The 24272-nt window shown below is 36.2% G+C and overlaps 3 protein-coding genes and 1 pseudogene across 8 annotated transcripts; 3 read left to right on the forward strand and 1 right to left on the reverse strand.

The window, feature by feature from the left end:
* Positions 1 to 1255: 1255 nt before the first annotated feature.
* Positions 1256 to 5572, forward strand: LOC118029439 (probable amino acid permease 7). 5 transcript variants are annotated; one of them, XR_012171241.1, is made up of 8 exons: positions 1258 to 1514; positions 1707 to 1943; positions 3372 to 3465; positions 3617 to 3831; positions 3947 to 4080; positions 4190 to 4417; positions 4635 to 4768; positions 4896 to 5572. XR_012171241.1 is itself a non-coding variant. In XM_073412590.1 (8 exons), exons 1-8 carry the CDS (start codon positions 1451 to 1453, stop codon positions 4905 to 4907), a joined length of 1227 nt encoding a protein of 408 aa, XP_073268691.1. In that variant the 5' UTR covers positions 1258 to 1450; the 3' UTR covers positions 4908 to 5572. The 5 variants fall into 5 exon arrangements, 4 of the variants coding, with proteins under 4 accessions (XP_034889212.1, XP_073268691.1, XP_034889211.1 ...); XM_073412590.1 differs by having other exon boundaries at positions 4526 to 4768; XM_035033320.2 differs by having other exon boundaries at positions 4526 to 5572.
* A 143-nt stretch (positions 5573 to 5715) lies between these two features.
* Positions 5716 to 8978, forward strand: LOC118029510 (probable amino acid permease 7; annotated as a pseudogene).
* Positions 8979 to 9926: 948 nt separating this feature from the next.
* Positions 9927 to 11135, forward strand: LOC118029440 (transcription factor MYB80). The gene is made up of 3 exons (XM_035033323.2): positions 9927 to 10061; positions 10172 to 10301; positions 10415 to 11135. The coding sequence occupies exons 1-3, from the start codon at positions 9929 to 9931 to the stop codon at positions 11133 to 11135; spliced, it is 984 nt and encodes a 327-aa protein (XP_034889214.1). The 5' UTR covers positions 9927 to 9928.
* Positions 11136 to 11146: 11 nt separating this feature from the next.
* LOC118029438 (proteasome activator subunit 4) lies at positions 11147 to 24170 on the reverse strand. Of its 2 annotated transcripts, none has more exons than XM_035033319.2 (35): positions 23760 to 24170; positions 23557 to 23659; positions 23330 to 23442; positions 23121 to 23243; positions 22735 to 22836; positions 22488 to 22653; positions 21779 to 21895; positions 21610 to 21677; positions 21415 to 21516; positions 21098 to 21314; positions 20711 to 20944; positions 20490 to 20617; positions 20256 to 20373; positions 19946 to 20164; positions 19713 to 19868; positions 19465 to 19541; positions 19150 to 19358; positions 18578 to 18794; positions 18404 to 18483; positions 18142 to 18259; positions 17878 to 18048; positions 17502 to 17670; positions 17384 to 17427; positions 17240 to 17282; positions 17018 to 17163; positions 16655 to 16749; positions 15631 to 16532; positions 15074 to 15352; positions 14891 to 14986; positions 14182 to 14360; positions 13698 to 13779; positions 13252 to 13376; positions 12847 to 12939; positions 11482 to 11635; positions 11147 to 11391 (listed from the first exon to the last, which is right to left on the reverse strand). In XM_035033319.2, exons 1-35 carry the CDS (start codon positions 23918 to 23920, stop codon positions 11350 to 11352), a joined length of 5448 nt encoding a protein of 1815 aa, XP_034889210.1. In that variant the 5' UTR covers positions 23921 to 24170; the 3' UTR covers positions 11147 to 11349. The 2 variants fall into 2 exon arrangements, with proteins under 2 accessions (XP_034889210.1, XP_073268690.1); XM_073412589.1 differs by having other exon boundaries at positions 18578 to 18797.
* Between the last annotated feature and the right edge of the window lie 102 nt (positions 24171 to 24272).

Below are 24272 nucleotides of genomic sequence, written 5' to 3' on the forward strand. Positions count from 1 at the left end.
GGTTAGTTAAATCATTTTCAAACAACTTACATGCTTCTAATGAATGAATTGTTGTTTTAATGCTTCTAGGAAGCATTTAGTTACTATCCATAAATAATGGGAACAAAAGAGAAGATCTCTTTATGAGGGACTACTTTGAAGAAAGATCAAAAGTACAAGTACCCCAGCTCTTTGCCCTGTTCGTGGCACTGGCATTTGCAATGAGGTTAGTACGGTTGCGTCTGAGGTTAAAGTCAGCTACAGTTTTTATATGTTTGGTTATGATACAGTCAACTTTTATTATGATGGGCCCATTAATAATCGTGGCTGCACATGTGGTTGAATAAAAGTTGGAAAATTGAGCTTTTCCTGCTGCTTAAAATAACGTGGGTGGAAGTATTGGAGCCTGTGACCAAGGCAAACAATCATTTTGAATTAATTATTTTCACTCTCCTGTAGCATCATCATGTATACATTAATTATTATTACTATTATACAAATATAAAAACGGTATAATTGAATTTTTTAAATAAATCTGTGATTTTTTGAGTTATATATATATATATATATATATTTTTTTTTTTTTTTTCACTTAGCTTATTTATCATTATTTTTTTTATCTTCTTTCTTATGTAATTTTAGTCATTCTGAACAACTAAAAAATCAGCAAGTTTTTAATCATGTATACTCATTGCTACATAATATAATAAAATGTTTTTTTAGAGAATGAAAACCAAAATAGAATAATTTACAAAACATGCATGTTTATCCATACAAAACGCAAGTTGACAATTATAATGGCATTAATGGCACTAATAATTACATTACAAGAATATTACATGATGACATAACATTTGTAGAATTTAATCGCAATTTTAATTTTATTCCTAGTAAAATTTTACCTGATGTTATTGCACGCTCAAGAAAACCATGGTACCTCGAGACCTAATTGTATGAATTTTATATTTGATGAAATTGCAAATAATATAATGAAGCAATAAAAAATATTGCATATCAAGTATTGTTTGTTTTTATGATATGTAGTAGTTAAATCTACAATATTATAATTAAAAATTATTAATATTAATATATTTTTTTTAGTTATTTTGTAAAGTAATTTTTATTCAATTATAATTTTAACCAAACATATTTTTTTTAAAATCAATTTCAATTAAAATCATTTTTTATAAAATAACTTTTTCAATCAACAACTACAAACATTTACCTACACAATCTGTACTATAAGTAGTAGTTACAAGTCGTTTTCGCTTGTCACAGCCAATGATGATACAATACTGTTTCTTCTTCAATAATGCAAGCACCTCGCCTAAACTTCCCTCTTTTTGTTTGTAAGACAAAAGATCAGAAACCAGGCTTGAGATTGAAGTTGTAAGAAAATTATTTGGCATATAACATATAAAAACAACATTGCGTTTCTCTCAAAAGAAAGGGAGTTTGCTTGAAAGGCCATATGGGAGTAGAAGAAGAGGCATCATCATTCTTGCATGCTCCTCGGCCTGGAATCAAGAGAACTGGTTTGTCTTTTAACTTCTTCTTCTTCTTCTTCTTCTTCAATTAAAGTAAAGATTCTTACAAAGATTCTTCTCTCTACATCATTCCACTTTCAAAACAAAGTATTTTGTAGTTTTGATGCATTCTAATTATATATATATATATATAAAAAAAAAACTTCAAATCAAGTGATTGTGAAATGAATTATGATGAAGGGACCGCATGGACAGCAGTGGCACACATAATAACGGGAGTGATAGGGTCAGGGGTGCTATCACTAGCATGGAGCATGGCTCAGTTAGGGTGGATTGCAGGTCCTGTAACCATGTTTTGTTTTGCTTTAGTCACCCTTGTTTCTACTTTCCTTCTCTGCGATTGCTATCGATCTCCTGATCCTGAATTTGGTCCCAAAAGAAATCGATCTTACCTTGAAGCTGTTCATGAGACTTTAGGTAAGATGAGATACAACAATATTCTAATTTCCTTTTCAATTGAATCCCCCTATGTATATATCCATGCCCATTAGCAAGTTTCAATTAGAGTGCTTGCTTGTTTGTACATGAAATGAATTTGGATTTTGAGATTTCTGCTTGAAAATTAGGGCGTCATGCTTGCCCTTCATACATGTTGAAGCAAACAAGTCAAGAGAGAATTGAATAAAAATAGATGGGAGACAGCAAGATTTGTCATTTGTGCAGCCACCAAACGGAATTGCTGAGGGTCTCAGGCCAAGGCCGACTCCTGCATGCCAAGCCTCAGCTTTATTTCTCCCCTTTCCGGGACGACGACGACTACTATAGAGTTAGAAATTGAAACAACTTAATTATTAGGGTGACGAAGGGCCACATTCATTGGATTCTTTCCAAAGAATATCAAAATGAAAAGAAACAACAGTTGACTTAGTATAGCATAAATATATACATGTCGTGCGTAGCTAGGTTGCTCCAAGCACAAAGAACGAGGCTTTTGCAGGCTGACGATCCCCGCTAAACCAGAAAAATGTTAGCTGGTCTCTTCCTTTTCTTTTTATTTTTTTATATAGATTAACTGTGGCAGATTCCTCTTAACGTGAAGCTAATAATTGTGTTATTGCAAAGTCAACTTATAAATTATTTATAGATGAAAAAAGGAAAAACAATCCTATATGGATTGAATAATTCATTCGTTCAATATGGTAATTAATGTAAGTAAATGGAAGAGTAAACTAAACAAATAGAAATTATAGCTTGGAGTTCTTTTATATATTAAGATTTATTATAGCTAAAATTTATAAGGCTTTGCAAATGTCACTATTATTGTTTGTTTGTTTGTTTTTTTTTTTTTTTGCTTGTATTTTTCAATAACTTTTTAGAATTAGAAGAGAAGGAGGGCTCTTTGATATTGAGAATTGATTTGGACCATAACAATGCAAGAGAGAATTGAAAAAATGTTGACATGCATTATGATGATTATAACTATGCAAATTTTTGCCCCTTTGAGTTAAGTTAATGTTATGTTTGTGTATTTATTTGGTAGAAATATTATCATAGTGCATGACTTAATTGTTGGATTTGAGTTAGAGCTTGTTCGATATTGTGGTATTGGTTGTTTTTTAAAGTGTTTTTTGATCGAAAATGTATTAAAATATTTTTTTTTACTTTTTAAAATTTATTTTTGATATAGCATATCAAAACTATCCATAAACATAAAAATTTTAAAAAAAATCAATTTTTTTTTAAAACGCACTGGTAGCCACGTTTCCAAACAAGCTCTTATGGTGGCTACTATTACTGCTAATAATTCAAATCATGTTGAAGCTATCGATTTAGAGAAAGATTTAATTTAATTATGCTATGAACATATTAACTAGCTTCTAATAGTTGGTGATTGCATGGACTCAGGAAAAAGGAACGCATTGATATGTGGCGTCTTCGCACAAACAGGCTTATATGGAACAGGAATTGTCTACACTATTACTACTGCTAGCAGCATGAGGTACATCTGTTGTAATTTAAGCTACTCTCAAGTCCCAGATTCATCATCTAAGTTTGCATTTCCATGGAATCTTCGAATGTAAATGATCTTCTAATGACGAGCATTGCCCTTGTGGTTCTTTACAAAACAATTACTATTTTTTCTGATGAAGGGCAATTCAGAAATCAAACTGTTATCACAAAGAAGGGCACGAGGCTACTTGTGAATATGGAGGCTCTTTATATATGCTACTATTTGGAGTGGTTCAAGTTGTACTGTCCCAAATACCAGATTTCCATAACCTACAATGGCTATCAATTGTCGCTGCAATCATGTCAGTCAGCTATGCCTCTATAGGATTTGCACTTGGGTTTGCACAGGTGATAGGTGCGGTACAGTACCAGCTATTATTGGCCCTCCAAATCTTGTGCCGGGGTCATTGTTCCTGTAAACTTTTAGCTCCATCTATTCTGAATAGTTTCTGTTGTCTCTAAAATTTCAGCAAATGGATTTGTTAAGGGTGGGATCGCAGGAGTCTCAGCTTATAGGGCAGCTGATAAAGTATGGAATGTATCTCAAGCACTTGGAGATATTGCATTTGCATATCCATATTCCCTAATTGTACTAGAAATACAGGTATGAATTGTGATTCTGGATGGGCAAGTTTTTAAGCTGAAATGATCAAACACCAGTGTAGTTCTTTTAATGGACTAATTGTATGTGTTGAAACTTGGAAATCGTAAAGGATACTTTAAAATCACCTCCATCAGAAAGCAAGAGCATGAAGAAGGCATCAACAATAGCAGTTGTCGTCACCACATTTTTCTACCTCTGCTGCGGAGGCTTTGGTTATGCAGCTTTTGGAGAAAAAACACCAGGGAACCTCTTGACAGGATTTGGATTTTATGAACCGTACTGGCTTGTTGACTTCGCCAATGCTTGTATTGTGCTTCATCTAGTTGGTGGCTATCAGGTATGTGTCTGTACACAATGTTCATGATAACAAGATAAGCAGATGCACCTTCTTAGGTCGAAGAAGTAACAATCCCTGAAATATCACAATGTTTGATTTTGCTGACAGGTTTACAGTCAGCCATTATTTGCAGTCATTGAAAACTGGATTGCAGTGAAATATCCAGACAACAGGTTTTTGAATAAGAATCTCACCTACAAATTCCCATGGTTGCCAGGTTTCCAATTGAATCTCCTCAGATTGTGTTTCCGATCGATCTATGTCGTATCAACAACCGCGATTGCAGTGATGTTTCCTTACTTCAACCAGGCTATTGGATTGGTAGGAGGATTCGGCTTTTGGCCCTTGACGGTATATTTTCCTGTGGAAATGTATTTTAAGCAGAAAAATATTGAGGCATGGACAATTAAGTGGATCATGCTTCGAGCCTTCAGCGTCATCTGCTTTTTGGTGACAGCGTTTGCTTTGATTGGATCAGCTGAAGGGCTGATGAGTGCAAGATTGAGCTAAGAGAGTGAAGAAAGAAGCGAAGAGAATGTCTTTCATCTTCCAATTCTCGATAATCAGTCGTATGGAGATCTTCAATCTGGAATTCTCTTTTCGATATTGATTGCAAGGGGATGTCCTGAGGCAGAATTACTGATTATGGTGAGGGCATCTCCAAGTTTTTAGTTGAGAAGCCATGGATTCATCATCAGAACCAGATGGAACCTGGAATTGTTTGAAGCACGGTTCCTGTGAATTAATATTATATAAAATGTAAGATGGGAAAAGCTTTACTTAATATGATACCGTGTGAAAAATTGTTTGTTTTTCGAAAATTTCGATCTACATATCCAGGTAGCCAGCCCTGTATTGTTAGCTGAGGCAGGATTCAGGTAGCCTCCAAAGTGAGCTGTCTTCATCAGGATTTTTCTTAAAAAAAGCAATCTCCCACTTGACTAGGATTTGAAGGAGTGACGGCATGGAGGATTGACAGAGCTAAAGCACAAGTACCCCGTTGTCTCCGTGGCACTGGCATGCATTTGCAACGAGGGGACTAAACAACTAAGAAATTAGAAGTCGTTGTCGCTTGCCACTGCTAATGATATGATACGATACTATTTCTTCTTTAAATAATGCAAGCACCTTGCCTTAACTTTTCCTTTTCCTTTTCTTTTTTTTTTTTAAAAAAAAAAAAACATCAGAAACCAGAATTGAGATTGAAATTGTAAGAAGAATCCTTAGCTGCCTATATATATAAAAACAACGTTGTGTTTCTCATAAAAGAAAGAAATTGAATTTGCATGAAAGATCATATGGGAGTAGAAGCAGAAGAAGAGGCATCAATACCATTCTTGCAGGCTCCTCAGCCTGGAATCAAGAGAACTGGTTTGTCTTCTATTTTCTTGATGATGATCCTCATCAGATCTTTCCTTGACTCGAAATCAAGTGATTGTGAAATGAATTGTGATGAAGGGACCGCATGGACGGCAGTGGCACACATAATAACGGGAGTGATAGGGTCGGGGGTGCTATCACTGGCATGGAGCATGGCTGAGTTAGGGTGGATTGCAGGTCCTGTAACCATGTTGTGTTTTGCTTCAGTCACCCTCCTCTCTGCGATTGCTATCGGTCTCCCGATCCTGAATTTGGTCCCAGAAGAAATCGGTCTTAGCTTGAAGCTGTTCGTGAGACTCTAGGTACAAGAATATCCTCCTAGTACTCGTGTCTCCTTCCTTCTTTCTTTTCTCATTCTCAACCTATTTCGCCCTCTTGTCAGGTGAGTTCATCTCTTCTCTCTCAAATATAATTGAGACTGAAAAATAAATGAATTAAACATTTGGACCAAATTGGTCATGCCTTTTTTCCATGTTTTATATTGTGGTTCGCTTTCTTTTATTTTCTTTCTTTCTACTACAATTTAAAAATTTATCTCATGAAATTAGATCACATAAAAATTCAATAAAAAAATGAGGTTAAAATTAAAAAAAAAATTACATCATACAAATATCATCTATTTATATCAAATACAAAAGGAAAAAAAATAAAGATATAAATTACAGTAATATCTTTGAAACGTTATAAAAATACAAAATAAAAAATAGCTACTTTTTAAAAACATTAAATTTTTTATAAAAAATCAAAGAGAGAAAAAGGATACTAATTTAAATTAATTAAAATAAAAACTTAATGTAAATTAAAAAAATACAACCACATATGTGGGTATTAATTACAAAGGTCTTAAAATAAAATAATGAGGCAAGGGGTGCATTTAGGTCTAGTAGGTCTCCCTAATTAATTTGCACTTGTATCTATAAACCTAGACCCCCATATTTTGGCACGCGCGTGCATGTGTTTGTGTCTGTGTATTATTAATGTGGGTGTGTGAGTGAATTTATATATCTTGACTAGTTTTATAGATTCTTAACGATCATATAAACTTTTAGTAACCTTGAGAGGACTTGAACTTGTGATCATTGCAAAGTAAATTTAAAACCTAATCAGTTGAGCTATCCCTTTATATATTTGTTTCAAAAAGAAGTAGGCGATATATTTTCCATTACTTTCTATTTAAAAAAAAATAAAGTAAATGGTGCATCACTTGTTCTGCAATTTAATTTACGGCAACTCATATGGCTAGAACCCATTGAAAAGTTGGGTTTCTAACTTTTGAATTAAAAACACTCAATTTTAACTCATTTTTCACCTGAGAAGTATCTAAAAAGACATCCTAGTCACTTTAATAAAAATTCATTTATGACTTTTAAATAGCAAAAATTCAGTTAAAATCACAAAAAAAAAACCTAAAACCGCAAAACTTTTCAAGCCTTGATTTACTTTTTTCGATAAGATAAAAGCCAAAAATATTCATCATCAAACTCATTTCATCGTACGGAATCTTTTGACATCAAACTTGGTTATTTTGGCTACTGGAATCGTGACTATCAACACCTTTTTTTTCTATCTTCTAACGAGCTTCTTTCTCCTCTCTCAATTCCTAATCCATTGATCCAGAAATGAACAAAATAAAAATTATCATGAATCTGGTATTATTTATGTAGTTTCTCTATATTTTATATTTCAATCATCTATCGTTTAATTTGGTCTTTTTACCACAATTTCAAACTTGATATCATCTCATTACACTATAAAAAAAAATCAATTGAAATTTTAAAAAACATATATGATGAAAATAAAATAAAACAAAAGAGTTGGGGAGGTGTTTTGGCACCATAAAAACCCTAGTTTTTTTAGTTGTTTATATAATATAATTTGCATTGTATTTAAAAGTGTTTTTCAAGACAATTTTAAATTGAAAAGGGCATTAATTTTATGGTTTTCAACTTCAATACAATTTGAGGAAAACACATTTTATCCCACTATCAAACACACTTCATTTCTTTTTAATTAGATTTGATTTAGACATATCAGTTAATAATTCAAAATCATGTTGAAGCTATAGATTCAGAGAAAGATCATATCCCAACTAATTATGTCTTTGACATATTAACTAGCTTTGACATGTTCCAGGAAAAAGGAATGCATTGGTATGTGGCGTCTTCGCCCAAATAGGCTTTTACGGGACAGGAATTGCCTACACTATTACTACTGCTACCAGCATGAGGTATTTATGTTAATCTCAAATCCCAGATTCATTATCTATTTGCGTTTTCATGTAATTTGACATGGTTTTTATATATATTATCTAAAACCATTTATGATGAATGTGAAATTGACTGATCATTCTTAGATTCATGGTTTTTGTCTTAGTTTTCATCTGAAATTCTACAATTCAACAAGGATTTTATATATCCATACTTGTATTTTGGTTAATATTTTTTGTGTATATATTTTTATTATCCTGCAAATATATATAATTGGTTTTACTAAACAGTTTCTCCAACAATCTTTAAATGTCAACGATCCTCCGATAACGAGGGAACCTCTTGACAGGATTTGGATTTTATGAACCGTACTGGCTTATTGACTTCGCCAATGCTTGTATTGTGCTTCATCTAGTTGGTGGCTATCAGGTATGAGTGTATAAAATGTTCATGATTACTAGATGAGCTGATGCACCTTCGTAGTAGCGTCGTAGAAGTAACAATCCCTGAAATATTCACAATATTTGATTGTGCTTACAGGTTTACAGTCAGCCATTATTTGCGGTCATTGAAAACTGGATTGCAGAGAAATATCCAGAAAACAGGTTTTTGAATAAGAATCTCACCTACAAATGTTCGTTTCCAGTTGAATCTCCTCAGATTGTGTTTCCGAACGATCTACGTCGTATCAACAACCGTGATTGCAGTGATGTTTCCTTACTTCAACCAGGTTATTGGATTGTTAGGAGGATTCGGCTTTTGGCCCTTAGCTGTATACTTTCCTGTGGAAATGTATTTTAAGCAGAAAAATATTGAGGCAAGGACAATTAAGTGGATCATGCTTCGAGCCTTCAGCGTCATCTGCTTTTTGGTGACAGCGTTTGCTTTGATTGGATCAGTTGAATGGCTGATGAGTGCAAGATTGAGCCAAGGGAGTAAAAGGGATGTCCTGAGGCAGAATTACTGATTATGGTGAAGGCATCTGATCCAAGTTTTAGTTGAGAAGCCATGGATTCATCATCAGAGAACTACATGGAACCTGGAATTGTTTAAAGCACGGTTCCTGCGAATAAATATTATATAAAATGTAAGATGGGAAAAGCTTTACTTGATCCGATAATCTGTGTTTGTTTTTCGATGTATATGATTATTTTATGTTGAATAATAAATAGTATTTAGATAATAGATATTCACATGAACACTTAACTGGCGGCATTGAAATTGGCAGTCCCCCCCGTCAACAAGGTTTCAGGCGAGATGTTTTGTACGGAGTAATTAGAAAGAGTACAAGGGCAGTTGGTTGTGTCTTCTCTCTACTGCATCAATGGCTTCTTTCTTGCAAGTTGTACAGAACAAGACCATTCATTCTCTCTTGAGGCTGCGTGTCAAAATGATGAGCCACACGTACGTGGAACGACCTTAAACTTCACATGTTCTGCTTTCAAGGAATTCGAGACTCCTACTATGGAGGCGGTGGTAAAATTGTGTGATCAAAGCAGAAAGCCACCCAACCCAAAACATCTGCAAGGACCTCCAAGGGGAGTCAACAAGTGAGAGAGTTGACCGGGTGTCGTGTGGGTGAGCTACCAGCCCACCTCTCACACTCTCAATAGCGTTGAATAGTTTAATAAAATCATGCGCCTTCGATGCCATTTTTATTATTTCCAATTTAATTTAACCTCATGCAATATTTCATATGCAAACCTAACTTTTGTTTCTGTATATAAGAATTGACCCGCTTACCATTTCTTTTCTCACTTGCACTTGTTTTCTTTTCTTTATAATTTTGCTCCCCCAAAATTCGAGGCACTCGACAATTTTCTTATCATTCATTAGTAGACAGCATTATAGCAGCAAAGTATTAGCATTTCTTAAGGAGGGTAGTGCGAGAGAAGAAGAGTAAACAAAAGACAAGCACACAGAGATGGGCAGGATTCCGTGTTGTGAGAAGGACAACGTGAAAAGGGGGCAATGGACACCTGAAGAAGATAACAAACTCTCTTCTTACATCGCCCAACACGGCACCCGTAACTGGCGGCTCATCCCCAAGAATGCTGGTTTCTGTCCTTTCCCCCCTCCACATTAATGTTCTTAATAGCATCATCATTCATCTGCTATAATTTATGACCGGATTATTATTGTTTTTCTATGTCCTTGTATGATTAAGGTCTCCAGAGATGTGGGAAGAGTTGCAGGTTGCGGTGGACTAATTATCTCCGGCCTGATCTGAAGCACGGCCAGTTTTCAGATGCAGAAGAACATACCATTGTCAAGCTTCACTCTGTTGTTGGCAACCGGTACACCGATCAATATATATATATATTTGCTCAGTCTTTCAATACATGCTGCATAAACCTTTTTTGGTATCAAGTTCTGCTATTCAATGACTGATTGCGAAACGGCATCACAGATGGTCATTGATTGCTGCTCAGCTTCCAGGCCGCACAGACAATGATGTTAAAAATCACTGGAACACCAAGCTGAAAAGGAAGCTTTCTGGCATGGGTATAGACCCAGTTACCCACAAGCCCTTCTCCCACCTCATGGCAGAGATTGCCACCACACTAGCAACACCGCAGGTGGCTAACCTTGCAGAAGCAGCCCTTGGCTGCTTCAAGGATGAAATGCTCCACCTGCTCACTAAAAAGCGGATTGACTTCCAGCTGCTACAATGCAACACAAATGGAGTACAAGGGAGCACCTCATCCCCTTATATTGCCACTAAACATGATGAAAATGATGATACTATTGAGAGAATCAAGCTTGGTTTCTCGAGGGCCATGCAAGAACCTGGAATTCTGCCCCCAAACAAGACCTGGGATTCCACTGGTGCTACCTCTGCCAATTTTGCAGGCACCTGCGCCTACTTCCCTTCATCAGTTAATGCATTTTTATGTGGTCCATCTTCTTTTGGCAACGAAGTAGCTTTATCGCCATGGAGTCAGAGTATGTGCACTGGAAGCACGTGCACAGCAGGTGACCAACAAGGTAGATTGCATGAAAAGCTCGATGATGAGAATGGAGAAGAATCCCAGGGTGGGAAAGAGATTAGAAATGGCTCCTCCCTCTTCAATACAGACTGCGTTCTATGGGATTTACCATCTGATGATCTAATGAATTCAATAGTTTAAGGATATTTAAATCACAAAATAGGCAATGATACCCTTCATTTATTGACAATAACAGATATCTTATCACAAATAATGAAAAAAGTAAATAAACTTTTATACAACTTATACCCTATAATCGCATAACTTCTTGTTCTACCAAATCATTGATGTTGAAACCCTCTTAATCATTAATAAGTTCCTACAGTATCTTCTCTTGCTAAAAATGCTGTGTGTATCAAGCAAAATATGATGACGACGAGGACGTATCTGCTAGAACCTGCCAGTATCAAATAAGTAGAGGTTTACAAATCACAAAGGTATTTAAATCCTCCAACCTAAGGAATGTGACAAACATTTATAAGGCTACCTCGAGTTGTTCTTCAGTAAATGAATCTTTCTGGACGTTCCATGTGTCCGCATGAGTTCGTCGGAACTCAGCGATTGCTTTTGTAACCGTAGATTTCACAGGTGAAGGCTCTCCTCCAAAACAAGCCAGTAGAGTAACATGATCAGGCAACCAACTGAATAGATGAAAATTATCAGGTAAAATACAAGGGCCAAAGCTATCATATTTTTATATGCATTCATATATTCCTTCAAAAAGAATCAACAATCAGATCTCTTCAAAATTCTGTAAGTTAAGAGTCACAAAATGGCTTTCTGGTGTGGCGTGTGTAAGAGTAAATATAAGAGTTTGCAGGAAGCCATTTAACTTGCTCTAAAAAAGTCCTTGTTCTCAGCCGGTTATGACAGTCAGAAAAAAAAAAGTAGCAAGAGAGCTTCAGCAGGTCTTAAGCAAATTAGATTGATCCCAACCATGATTATGTCATTTGATAACGGTGTGTCTAGCACAACTATTTCTTCTTTAAGCTTCCATATAACTATGCAGGTACTTCAATTCAACATCTCCTCCTCTACACCCCAGTGTATCAGCCAATTTCTGCTGTCATAATTGACATAATCCACGATTGTGTTATTAAGAACAGATAAAAAGAACCAGAAAGACAGACCTTTCAACCATCTTCCTAAGCAGCCATGCATTTTTGGATATCTTACCAACCATACAAGACCTTGCTTCTCATCAAATCCCATGGCCCAGGAAAGAAGACAAAACTCTACCGTGCTTATTTTAGCTAATTCCAAAAACACTTCTTTTAAGTTTGATTAATTAGCACCACCTTAAACCAAGAGCCAATGTCCCTAATTATCCTCAAGCACTAATGACATGACCTGCATTTTGAGTTGGAACACGATTCAATCTCCCTAATTATCCTCCATAGCAAGGAATAAATGACTATGCAGTTAGCGAACCTCACAAAGGCAAGAGGACTGAGATTAGAATTGCAATTCCTATGGTTCTTAAAGAACGGAAAAATAGTCAGCGGGATTATAATTAATCTCATCAAGAAAATAGTCAAAACTATACCCGCAGAGTTTGAAGTATAGACATTAAGGAAATGACAACCTTCATTCATTCAGCTCTTGATAAATATAGAAACGCTGCCTGATATTATTGTTACTCAAAACACTACTTCAACTAGGCATATTAGCTGGTCAGGTAACACTAATATGATAACCTGACCACTTGCCACTATAAGGAGGATCTGACATGGTTATGAAGCAACTTGCCATAAGTTGCATATCATCACCATTTCATACAAAACGAATAACATTATAGGATAATTCTGAAAACACTTGATACAATTGGTTTCATATATTAACATGAACATACCTGGGCATATCATATGGAACTGACAACACAGAAGCCACCAAAGCAAGTACAGCGCCATGAACAGATGCTATAGATTGGCCAGTTTTCAGATTCCTACAATCAGGTATACTATCTCTATGTCAAAATTACAAGATCATCCATACCAGGACTTGCTGCTTGTGTACTAAAAGCAAAACAGATATGAAAACATGGTATGCCTGTGGTGATCCCACACAATAATTAGGATGACTGTGAGGAACATAGATGGTAGTTTGATGTCAATTAGATAAAAAGAAATTTCAATGCAAAAGGCCAACCTCACGCATGCTTGACATGGACTCCAAAAGGTGCATCAATGTGTGCGTGAAAAATGTATCCTCGGTGAAAGAGAAATCTAACTTATAGAACAGAAGATCATTATATAACCTTTGCTTTCTCTTCCTATGGATGGTATTTGCCTCCAAGTAAGCTCTTTCACGGAAGTCTCTAGCAAGATCTTCATTCCCACCCTTCACTAGACCTGCTAGAACTGTTGCAGCATGCTCCCTTACCTGACCAAGAATTAGCTTTTTATGTTGAAAGCAAAAATAGAATGACTTGTCCTGTTTTCCAAGGACTTCACTCCCTCAGTAACTCCCACGATGAAAGAAACCTTTACATAAAGGACTATCCTAATGCACCTGCTGACTTAGTATTTCACAACTGCTATTTTATTTCAGGAATCTCAGACATCTTATCACAAATAAAAATCAGTCAGGTCAGTGATTATTAAACTATCAATTGAAGAAAGGATTAATCTTCACCAGCTAATCTACATTTGCATCTAGAAATCTACAAAACTCATCAAATTGAAGATTCAGCCAGGAACTTGCCTCTACTTGATTATCTCTCAGGAGACTTTCAACAGTTTTCCAAATTTGTTGTTTTTCCACATTTGAGAGGATGAAAGTATGCCTGTAATAAAAAGAGCATGCCAACAATTTAAGAATCCAAATCATAAATACTTTCTTAACCCACACTCTCAAGCTGATTCCCACAAAATACTAAACATGGCTCTAATTACATTCAACGCATAAAAAAATATTCACATTCCGATCTATAACAAATAACTTGTTAAAACATGAGATCATGGAAAATATAATTGCAATATATAACAAGTGATTAATACATATTCTTGTGTGGAAAATCTAAAAGTGAAATTCCTTGCTTGCTTTGAACAAGTTTGACTTCTCAATATACTGCAATAAATATAAATAAGCGACAAAAACTGGAAATAAGAACTTGAAATTACCATGTTAACATGATAAAACAGGATCCACGATGTAAGAAATAAGGCATACAGCAAATGCACAATACCTATACATAAAAGTACGCAGATATGTCAAAGTAGCTGATCGGGTCCGCCAGTTCAGATCATTGGCAGAACAAAGAATCACTGAAACAGCCCTCTGGAGATGAGGTGCCCAGAAAATTCTCCATTTCAGCAATTCAAAACATGCCTTGGCCAGTGTTGACAAATCTTTATTTGATGTTTCCTTCACAAAGGCAATAATATCTTTGTCAGCTAAAGATGCAGGATGCCCAATGTTATCGGCACGTTCAGGCAATAAATTCAAGTATGCTGTTTCTACATCAAATGCCCCAGATTATTAAACAAGCCACAATATTGTGCATCAAATTTGCATCCGAGTATGTATTCCAAATCACTGGAAACAAAATGCTGGCAACAAGAGAGAAGGGATGACCACAGCTTGTGCAGCAAAATGACTAAGCACCAAATGGAAGATTTGTATAAAGACCAAAAGTGCACGCTGAAAAAGAATGTTATTCAGTTGAAATAAGGAGCTATACATTCCCATTTCTCTTATTTATTATGTAATAAAAAGCTTCAATCTTATTATTTTCTTCCTAAGGTATGTGTGCCAACCCAAACAAGCATAAAAGGAATAATGGCAAACATTCAAGCGTGTTCAGAAAATTTGGAGCAATCAATGCAGCAATTAGATGGAAATCACAGGCAAAGACCAGTCAAGTATCACAAACAAAGAAAATGCACCATACATACCTGCAAAGAAAGTACAGGATAGAGAAATTGCACAATAACATCCAGTAAATAAGATGATCTGCCAGACTTCAACGTTGAGATGATAAAATGAAATAGCTGCATCAAACAAGAAGAAATATATTGATCAATCAGTCACTCTAATAGTTGTGGAAGCAAATATAATTTTTTTCTGAAAAATTATACCGTTTCCATCCACTTAACATCATCTTGTGCATCCCCATTCAAAGACCCATTTTGAAAAGCCGTATGCCCAGCAATCTCCAAGTTGTCTGCTGGACTAGTATTCTGAATATTTGTGACCACATCAGTAGCTCGGTGAGTCAGAATTAGGACCCACTTTTCCTCTTTCAATTGGTTGTCAATCTCGCTTGCCTCTTCACAAGAATAATCGTGAGCAGATGACAAGTGAAGACGAATGTTAGAGCACAGCACAGACAGGGTAACACCTATGGCTTCCCTTACCTGTTCCATGACAATATAGCATAGTAACATGATCAGAAAAACAACTCAATTTGTTATAGAAAATGAAGGATACAGAAAATAATTGTGGTTATTATTTTCATACATCATTACATTCGACCACTCTCCAAGAAAGACTTAAGTTTGTTTGTTATTCTTCTCATTCCTTTTAGGATTCACATAATAGAAAAGGAAAAGGAAGTTCAACATAATCATGATTCGTAAAAGTGACAAAACATGCCAGCTTCAATTAAGAAAATAAATGAAAATGACATGCTTACTTGCGCTGATGAGTGGCACATGTTATCCAACAGCTCATTCATAAGTATGTTATGGAGTTCTATCTCAGCCACGGGCATCTTTTGTGGGGATATCTCTATGAGAGCAGCTGAAAGAAAAGTGTAGCGCTTTGCAACAACAGTGGTATTTACAGCTGGAGGTAAAGGTGTCATCAAACAATCCAAAATTTGTTTCCTCAGAACAGGGACTCTTGTACCGTATTTTCCTTTTCCTGTAACTGAATAGCGTATACATGCTGCCCATTCTGGAATAGATTCCACTGACTGAGAAAGAATCACAGTCTGCAACTGAACTATTATCCAGTTGTCCCATGCTTCTAAAAGACCGTTGATATCAGAGTGCAACACCCCAGCAAATGCTTCAGCAGCAACACACTGCTTAGACCTTTCCTTGGCATTTGCAAACTCCTCCAGTGTTCCTTTAAGTGCTTGTAAGACAGGCATGCCACATTCTTGTATTAGGCGCTTAAAGATTCGTGCAAAGTTGGAGTAGAAAGTATCACTTCCAAATAGAGAAATCCAACTAGGAGTGCGTGGCCATGAAGATGAAAAATCAAAATAAAAACGGGTAATTGATTTGTCTGCAAGGTTTTGGATAAAAGAATTCCCATGACTTCCTCTGGAAGAAGTGCTATCAATATCAGTGATTACATGAACATGAGACAGGCTATTCAAAGTCTCGTTAAAGAACCCTTCTTCCTGAAAAATTTCACTTAATGCCCCTTCAAGAGATGATTTGGCATTTGTCTGTAAACCCTCTAGTACTGCAGATTGATTCTCAGCAGAGAGCTTGTATGGTGACTCTTTTAATAGTGTATTTAGAGCTGAGATTGCAAGTATCCTTGTTTGAGGAAGTTGACTTTTTAAATTTTTAAGAAAGTGGCCTGAAAAGCCATCAGTAAGACAATGTCAAAGAAATTGTGAGTGAAAATCTCATTAAAATGTGGAAAGAATGCTGATGAAAAGGGCAAGGAGTCAATCACAAAGTAACAGGAAAGGTACTCACCAGCAGTTTCACTCAGGATTTTTGAAGAGAAGTTCGGAACACTCCTAGAAGCCATAGCCAACAAAAGCAGAACTCTGTTAGCCATCAGGTTGTACCTGCCAGGTAAAAACAACAACAAATGAAATGAACCAAAATCCATGACTATTTGGAGGCCAAGAGTTTAGAACAGATAGAGATGCTGCATTTCCAGTCAAAAATAATTATATTTGCATTTCACATACTCAACCAGACAGTATTTCTAAGTCTGCCAGTACATGGGCCTTCCTCAACAGGCCAAAAATGTTCATAATAAACTTAAAGGCAATTCTGAAGGCAGCTCAGCACCTACTGCAAATATCGAGTAAACAAAGAGTGAGATTTTACCGCCAATGCAAACCAGAAGAATCAAAACTCATTGATCCAATCTGGGAAACCAAATCTGCAAAATTTGGTCCATCTATGTGATTATCTGATGTCCTGAAAATGCTTCTAGACACTCCCGGAAAGTAGATGTTGTACATAACAAAAAGCTGTTGGGGCACTAAAAAATATCAGAAGTAAATTCAGAGACACGACCCTTGAATTAATACTGATAAGAGATTTGACCTCATTTATTGCTTTCTGGGCTTTCAGTGATTCATGATGCGAGCTGCAAAAACAAAAGGAAAAGCAGGGTAGAGTTAGTATGGCTTCACAGTTATCAAAAAACTCCAATATATAAAGGGAAAAAAAAAGGGAATCAAGGATCACCTTGAAAGAATCCCAAGAAGAAAAGAAGATAATGCTTTTGGATCCTGAAATAAAAGATGGCATATCAGAAAATTTTACTACCAGAAATGTATTGAAACCAATTTGTTCTGAATATTACTGTTGTCAAATGCTTGAGAACTGTTTGTGTAGAAAGGACAGTACAAGAACCCAGCACTGCATATTCTGGTGAGCTGGGATTCCGCAAGTGTTCAGTAAGAGAGAGCACACATTTTGAAATCATTGATGGCCATCTCTTAATCATCTTCAGCAGAGATTTTCCAGCAAGCCTGGCAAAAGGTCAACAATGTATATCAGATATTTTTGACACTCATTGTTTTTCCTAGTTATTTGTTTTAACTATGAAATAGCAGAAGCTATGGCATGGTAAAGCCTTAATTTAAAAATCATTAGCAACCCTATCACCCAAGAGAAACAAGAATATGCACAGGAAAAACCAGTTTGATCATGTAAGGATCGCAGAAGATTGAACTTACGAGCGAACAGTTTCGTAACTATGCAAAGAAAGTTTTAGCAGATCATCCATCAAAAGAATTGCATGGTCTGGTGGAGAGAAGTTCCCACTCATACGAAACAGATGATAGGATGATTGTGATGACCTCCAAGTACTATGCATGTATGCCTTGTCAATAAGAGCCCACCTAGGCCTGAATTAGATCAATAGATTAAAAATTTGAATCCAGTCACCAATGCAAGGTTCAAACAACAATAAAGGGCAATCTCATGTCCAAACTACTTACCTTTTCTTTCCTTGAGAATGAGAAGACACGATAAAATTCATTGGAGGTTCTAAAATGGCAGCAGATTCCAACTTCCAAGCCTGCCTGTGATTCGACCACTCTTCATACTCCAAACTTCCTGTTTGACAGAGGTTAAGGGATGAAAATAAACAAATCAGGACACAAAAAAGGGTGATGTCTAAAATATGTGTGTGGAAAAACTACTGTGAGCATCTCAAGAGGTTAAAAGGAATTCTATTCATCTGAATGTATAGTTCATTACCAAAGTTTCCCAAAGCATCCATGATACGAACAGTGAGTATCAAGAGGATGCTGTCATCTGATTTTTCCTCTAACATGTATCTGCAGCATTGTAAATATAGCAATGTTTTAGCAATTCAGACTTGCTCAATGTGGGTAAACAATATCCAGATAAAAACTAAAATTTAAAAATTACTTGCAAGCTGCATGTATAATCTCAACAGCTTTTTCACGCAGTCCAGTACTGCCAACACTTGAACCAGTTGCTCCAGCTATCAAGAAAGAAATATGACTAGCATCTTCCACAATCCCATTCCTGGAGGATGGGCTGAAATCAGGTAAGCAAGATAAAACACCTTGCAGTGAAGAATCAATACGCAAAAGAGTCACTTTCAAGTGCTCTTTCTCATTTCCTGCTAGCAAGTCGCATGTAATTAGCAGAAGAAAATAATGAAATATCAGTTGCAACATCAATGTCAGGGCATTTTTCTTTACATGAGAAACAGCATATAGTCATTAACTTGCAATTATTATTGAAGTACTAACACAGTTTGAATCGTGGATATTAGGACATGATTATATGAGATTCGGCAGAATGAACCCTCATAAAATATTTTGATCCAATGATATCAAGTCATCAGGTTCAAAGCTTTTCTAGAAGACAATTATTTTTATGAGTTTTATGACCTAGAAGGATTCTAAGCTCCTCAAGATAAAAATTCAACCACAACATCTGAAAACTATGTTAGAAGAACAAATAAGGATTACCTGTATTGGAATGTATTTTATTTTGGCATATTTTCAAAAGGTCATCTAAAGCTGATTGAAAATGAAGGTTTAAAAGTTCATGTGCAAACTGAACTTCATCATCATTTGGAACATGCCACTTGGGCCCCATTGATGGTCCATCACTGTTGGAATCTTTTGCGCTGATCCATTCTTCTAATGCCATGGCTTCTGGGTGCCTTGAAATGGACCTACAAAATCAATATTCTTCAATTTTCTATTCAAAGGGAAGTTGAATAGATAAACAACAGAGAATTTTTAACAATAACATGTATAGATGAAAAGATATAAGCTTACTTGTATTGATCCATAGGATAATAAACAATGAGGCTTCCAAAGAGGGATCGAAGGAGATGATCACCGGCTCCATTAACCTAGTATATGATGAAAGAGTTTTTCAAAAAAATATGTAAAGCATATAATAAAATTAGACAAGCATTTAAAATATTCAGAAAAACACCCAACAAGCATCCTATCCAAACAAATATCATTTGAATAGGATCTTCAATTATAAAGTAAACAAGTTACTGGGGGTGAATTAAAACCTTCCAAGAGGGAGATTCAAAAGCTGACACGATAGCTTCTTTGAATTGATCCTTGCACCGAAGAAGAGCAGGACCTCCATAGTTTATGGCAACTGATAATATTTTTAATTGATAATCGATTGCTGTTTCAAGAGCTGGAGAGAGTGTTGGTTTGGCCTGGGAAAGAAGCCATCAATTTTCACCAAGAATCTTTCTGCAAAATAAAATCTAATAACTTACACCATCTAACAAACCTTAATTGAAACTGTGGCATCTGGAATCCCTCTCCCTCCAAAGCCCGTTGCAGGCGTTCCTTTCAAAGAGGATATAACAGATGACAAGATTGGATCAACAAGAGAAGCAACAGCCTCTTCAGGGTTTGAATGAACACAAGCACAACAAAGCAATCCAACCTCTGCAACTGCTCCAGGAAGAATATTTGTCCTAACAAACTTTGCAATTTTTCTCAAAGCCTGTTACCATGAAATGAATAATTTAAAAAACAATCTCTTCCCCAAGGAGAGATCACGGTGAATGAACTGTGAATGAAGACAGCAGCTGAACCTGATTGTATAGCGATTTAGATAGTCTTCCGAGCAAGATTTCAAGCATACAATAGTAGAAAGGACCATCATCGACAAGAAAAGTTCCTGATGTTGCCGATGAATGTAGGCCTTCATGCCTATAACAATAAAAATGAATTGTTCTGACTAGAAGGGCAAATCAGCATGTCTAAATATATTAAGCAATGCAGAAAATTTAAGAGAAACAGATGGGATACTAAATGCTATTACTTACAGAACGCTGCTGGGTTCTAGATGTTGAAGTAATGAAAATAAGCGACACAAGAATTCATCCAACCATTCAGAAAACTGGATCATTGGCATGAATGATAGCTGATCGGTACTATCATCCAAAGTAGCAATCTGTAATTATAAATTGAATGGGGAATGAACATGTTAATTAACTATGGGCATAAAAGAAAGAATTGAGAAAATTATCAAGGCCTCAGCTCTTACATTGGAAAATATGGAGCCAATTAACTGCATGGTTGCCAATGTTTTGGGGGGGTCATTAGCATCCATACCAAGTAAAGCATTGGATAGTGAAATTGTCAAGAGATCGACATATGCATCATCACCCCCACCACAATCTTCCTGTTTCCCTTGAGTTGAGAGGGATGTGAGACACAGAGAACGTCCTGCAAATGCTACTGACATCACTGCAGTTTTCAACTGGTGGGTGGCAGTCATCTGACTAGACACAAAGGTAAGTAAAAGACAAGTTAATGTGATGACAGAAGCATTATTTGAAGAAGAGGAGACTACTAAATATCCCTTGAAGCCAGGTTCAAAACCATATTTCAGCATTTTGATCCATAAAACAACACATGCAACACTACTAACCGTCTCCAAAGCCAAATGGAATCGAGATGCTAAAAATGGAAGAACCAAAGTGGGCTCCACATATGACAAAATGGAAGTTGCTGCAGCAACTGTCTCGGAAAGATGTTCGTCTTTGCTGTATTGCCCGCGATCAATTAACTTCAGTAGAACATTGACAAAATAAGTCCTTTCTGATCTTCCAAGAAACATTTCTGCCTGTCTATTGTTGTCCGTGCTCCTGTAACACCAATATTTGTATAGTAACAGCTTAAAACATTTTTAAAGTAAATGCAAAACACATATACAAGGTAAAAAGATGCATATATACATATCCTTACCATTGCTCACGCTGTAAGCGCTTCTGGAACATAATTACCAAATGAAGCAAAAAGCGCTCCAGTGAATAAGTCCAGCGACCACCATTAGATGGATGGTAATATCTACAGCAATAAAAACCAACAATGAGCCAATGGTGAGAATTATGAACATGGTTGGAGACAATAATTAAAGTATTCATATGTTAGTGAACAGACTGTTCTAAGAGGTTGCCCAATTTCCCGAAGAGCTCTTGTGCTGCACCACCAGGTTTAAGCAGATAGACCTACTCGCAATGAAACAGCATAGGATGACAGTGTGGAAAACAATCATATAGGATCAATTGATGAGAGCAACAAAATGCATGGCCATGTTTACTGATCTTACAATTGACTTTGCAATGGCCTTTGCTGGGGTGGAAGTTTTATGGGAGAACAAGAATCTTGTGTATCTTGGAACGTCAACGGAAAATGGATATGAAGCACTTCCATTTGCCAAAGGAACCTGTGATTGCCAGATTAAAGCATGATAGTGGATAATCAGAATGGCAACAAGTACATTGATATAGACAGAGAACCCAAGAAAAACAAGGCAGGGATTTTTCTTTCAGGGAGTGACTAAGAATTTAGAGCCAAGCCTCATTTAAATGCACACGACATTTTATCAATTTCCCTTCCCGCGTTTTTAATGTGTCAATAAATTTGAAAAGTAAGAGTTTCAAATCCTTTGTATTCCAACTGTTCCTACTTCTTTCCTCTCCTTGATGTTTTAATATCTATAAAAATCTTCCAACAAGGAATCCTAGCAAACTGCCTCTTAGTCAATTTGTCACAGCATGCATTTAAGGTAAGAGGTTCCCTCCTCCTGTTCCTCTTCCCATTCTATAGGTACTTAGAAGTATTAAAAAAATTCAGCTGCATGGTTTAACAAGTCCTTACTATCATTATGTGTTATAATACCAGTCGTCAAAGAAGAATGAAATCCTACCACTTATGAACCTTCCACGCTTCTAATCTAAACATCACACAAGTCACCCACTACTATTCCCCTAAACTAGAAAATGATAAAACATAAGTTGAAGTATTCATAAACTCACCTCAAACATGTTCAAGAATCTACTGAAAAGCATTGGTAAGAAGCATTCCCAGTCAATAAAGTCATAGTTTTTTATAACACGTGCTATGATAGCTGCCCACTGGCTGTTCCAGAATTGGGAATTTGGTACCGAGTCCCACATGTTCAAGCTCTTTTTAACCCAAGTTCTGCCATGCCAACAATAGGTTATAAAACTTGCTCCAAAAACTATAAAGAAATAAGAATTTCATAAACTATGCACTACATACTCTGTATAGAAGTCCTGGTTCTCCAAGTTTGTCGGCAAAAACAGTCTCAAAAACCCAGATCCTTCAAAGGATGAATTATGCCATGGATTTTCCAAGAGAGAACTGCAAGTTTATTTCAAGAAAATTTCAACAACGAATATAGAAACCATAGAAAGTTAATGACGTCACCAGGTTATTCAAAGGATAAATTTCACCATCATTTAATTTAATCAGTGCTTCTTCAGGCTTTTTGTCTCGGTTTTTTTAACATCAAGTAAGAATGCAGTATCAGTCAAAACCAACTTCACATATAACTATACATAAAAATAGAAAAAAACATACAATTCTGTTTCCCATTGAGTAAAACCACAGTAAATATCCTAATTACAGGTAAACTAAACACTTACCAGAACTCATTCCAAATCTCCAAAGCCGAACCAGCAGGAAAGAACCTCCGGCAGGACCGAACAAGTGAAGTAATAGTCTGAAAATGCCTTTGTCTCAATCTCCACCCTTCCGGACCAGTGTTCCTATAATGCTCACCAGTATACAAATCATAAACATTAAAATCATCAACAAAAACTCAGAAAAATAAGCCAAAAAAAAAAATCCCTACCTTGTAAAATGAGTATGAATAAGAGTATCATACAAAGGCCTCCATTGCACTTTGAAAGCCAACTTCTTTCTATACTTATTTAGCACTCTCACTAACAAATTTCCCCATCTCACCTAAAAAAAATAAACCCAAAATTCCACAATTAAGACTCAAAAAGAATTAACAAGTTAATTATAATTATTAATTAATTAATTAATCAGCATTAAACCCGAAAATCATAATAATACCTGAGCGTAAAGCTTATTCTGCGAAATATTGAACAACTCAATTCCAAATTGAACGAGTTCAGCTACATCTTCCAAATACAATTCGCTCTTCGCCTTAATAAAACTGTAAGTAATCATTAACACTCAATTAGAATCAAATAAAGCTGAAAACTCAATCGTTATTAAAGAAATTGATAGAGAGAGAGAGAGAGGCGGAGACTAACAGTTCGAGGACGGAAATCCATTTGAGAGTGGAGTAAACGGAATCAGGATCATCGGGTTTGTAAGAGTTCTTGACGGAGTTGAGCACTGTGCGGAAGGAGTCTTTCTCTTTCTTCGTCTCCTCCGCCACTGGCGGTGGCAGCCACGCATTGTAGAGATGCATCTGATGTTCAGTTTTTATTGAGGGTAAGAAGAAGGTATGATGAAGAAGAAATGGTGTGTCTGTGTTTAAATAGGAGTGGATTTTTTATTTCATGGAGGAGGGGATGGGGCTGCTGGCTGTTTCTAATGAGAGGAAAAGGAGCAAAAAACGACTTGCTGCTGTCGACTACTGGTGCTAACGATGATGTGACAGCGACGGAGAGAGATTTTTTAGACGTTCTTTTGGGAGAGGGGTGACCTGTTGCCCATAGTTGTCACCTGACCCCGCGCAATACCACTCAGTGATTGAGATGGTTGACATGGATACCTTCAAAACTTAAAATTAAACTGCATCTTTTTCACAAGAAAGATTT

Source organism: Populus alba, chromosome 11, assembly GCF_005239225.2.
Source record: "Populus alba chromosome 11, ASM523922v2, whole genome shotgun sequence".
Classification (NCBI taxonomy): Eukaryota; Viridiplantae; Streptophyta; class Magnoliopsida; order Malpighiales; family Salicaceae; genus Populus; species Populus alba.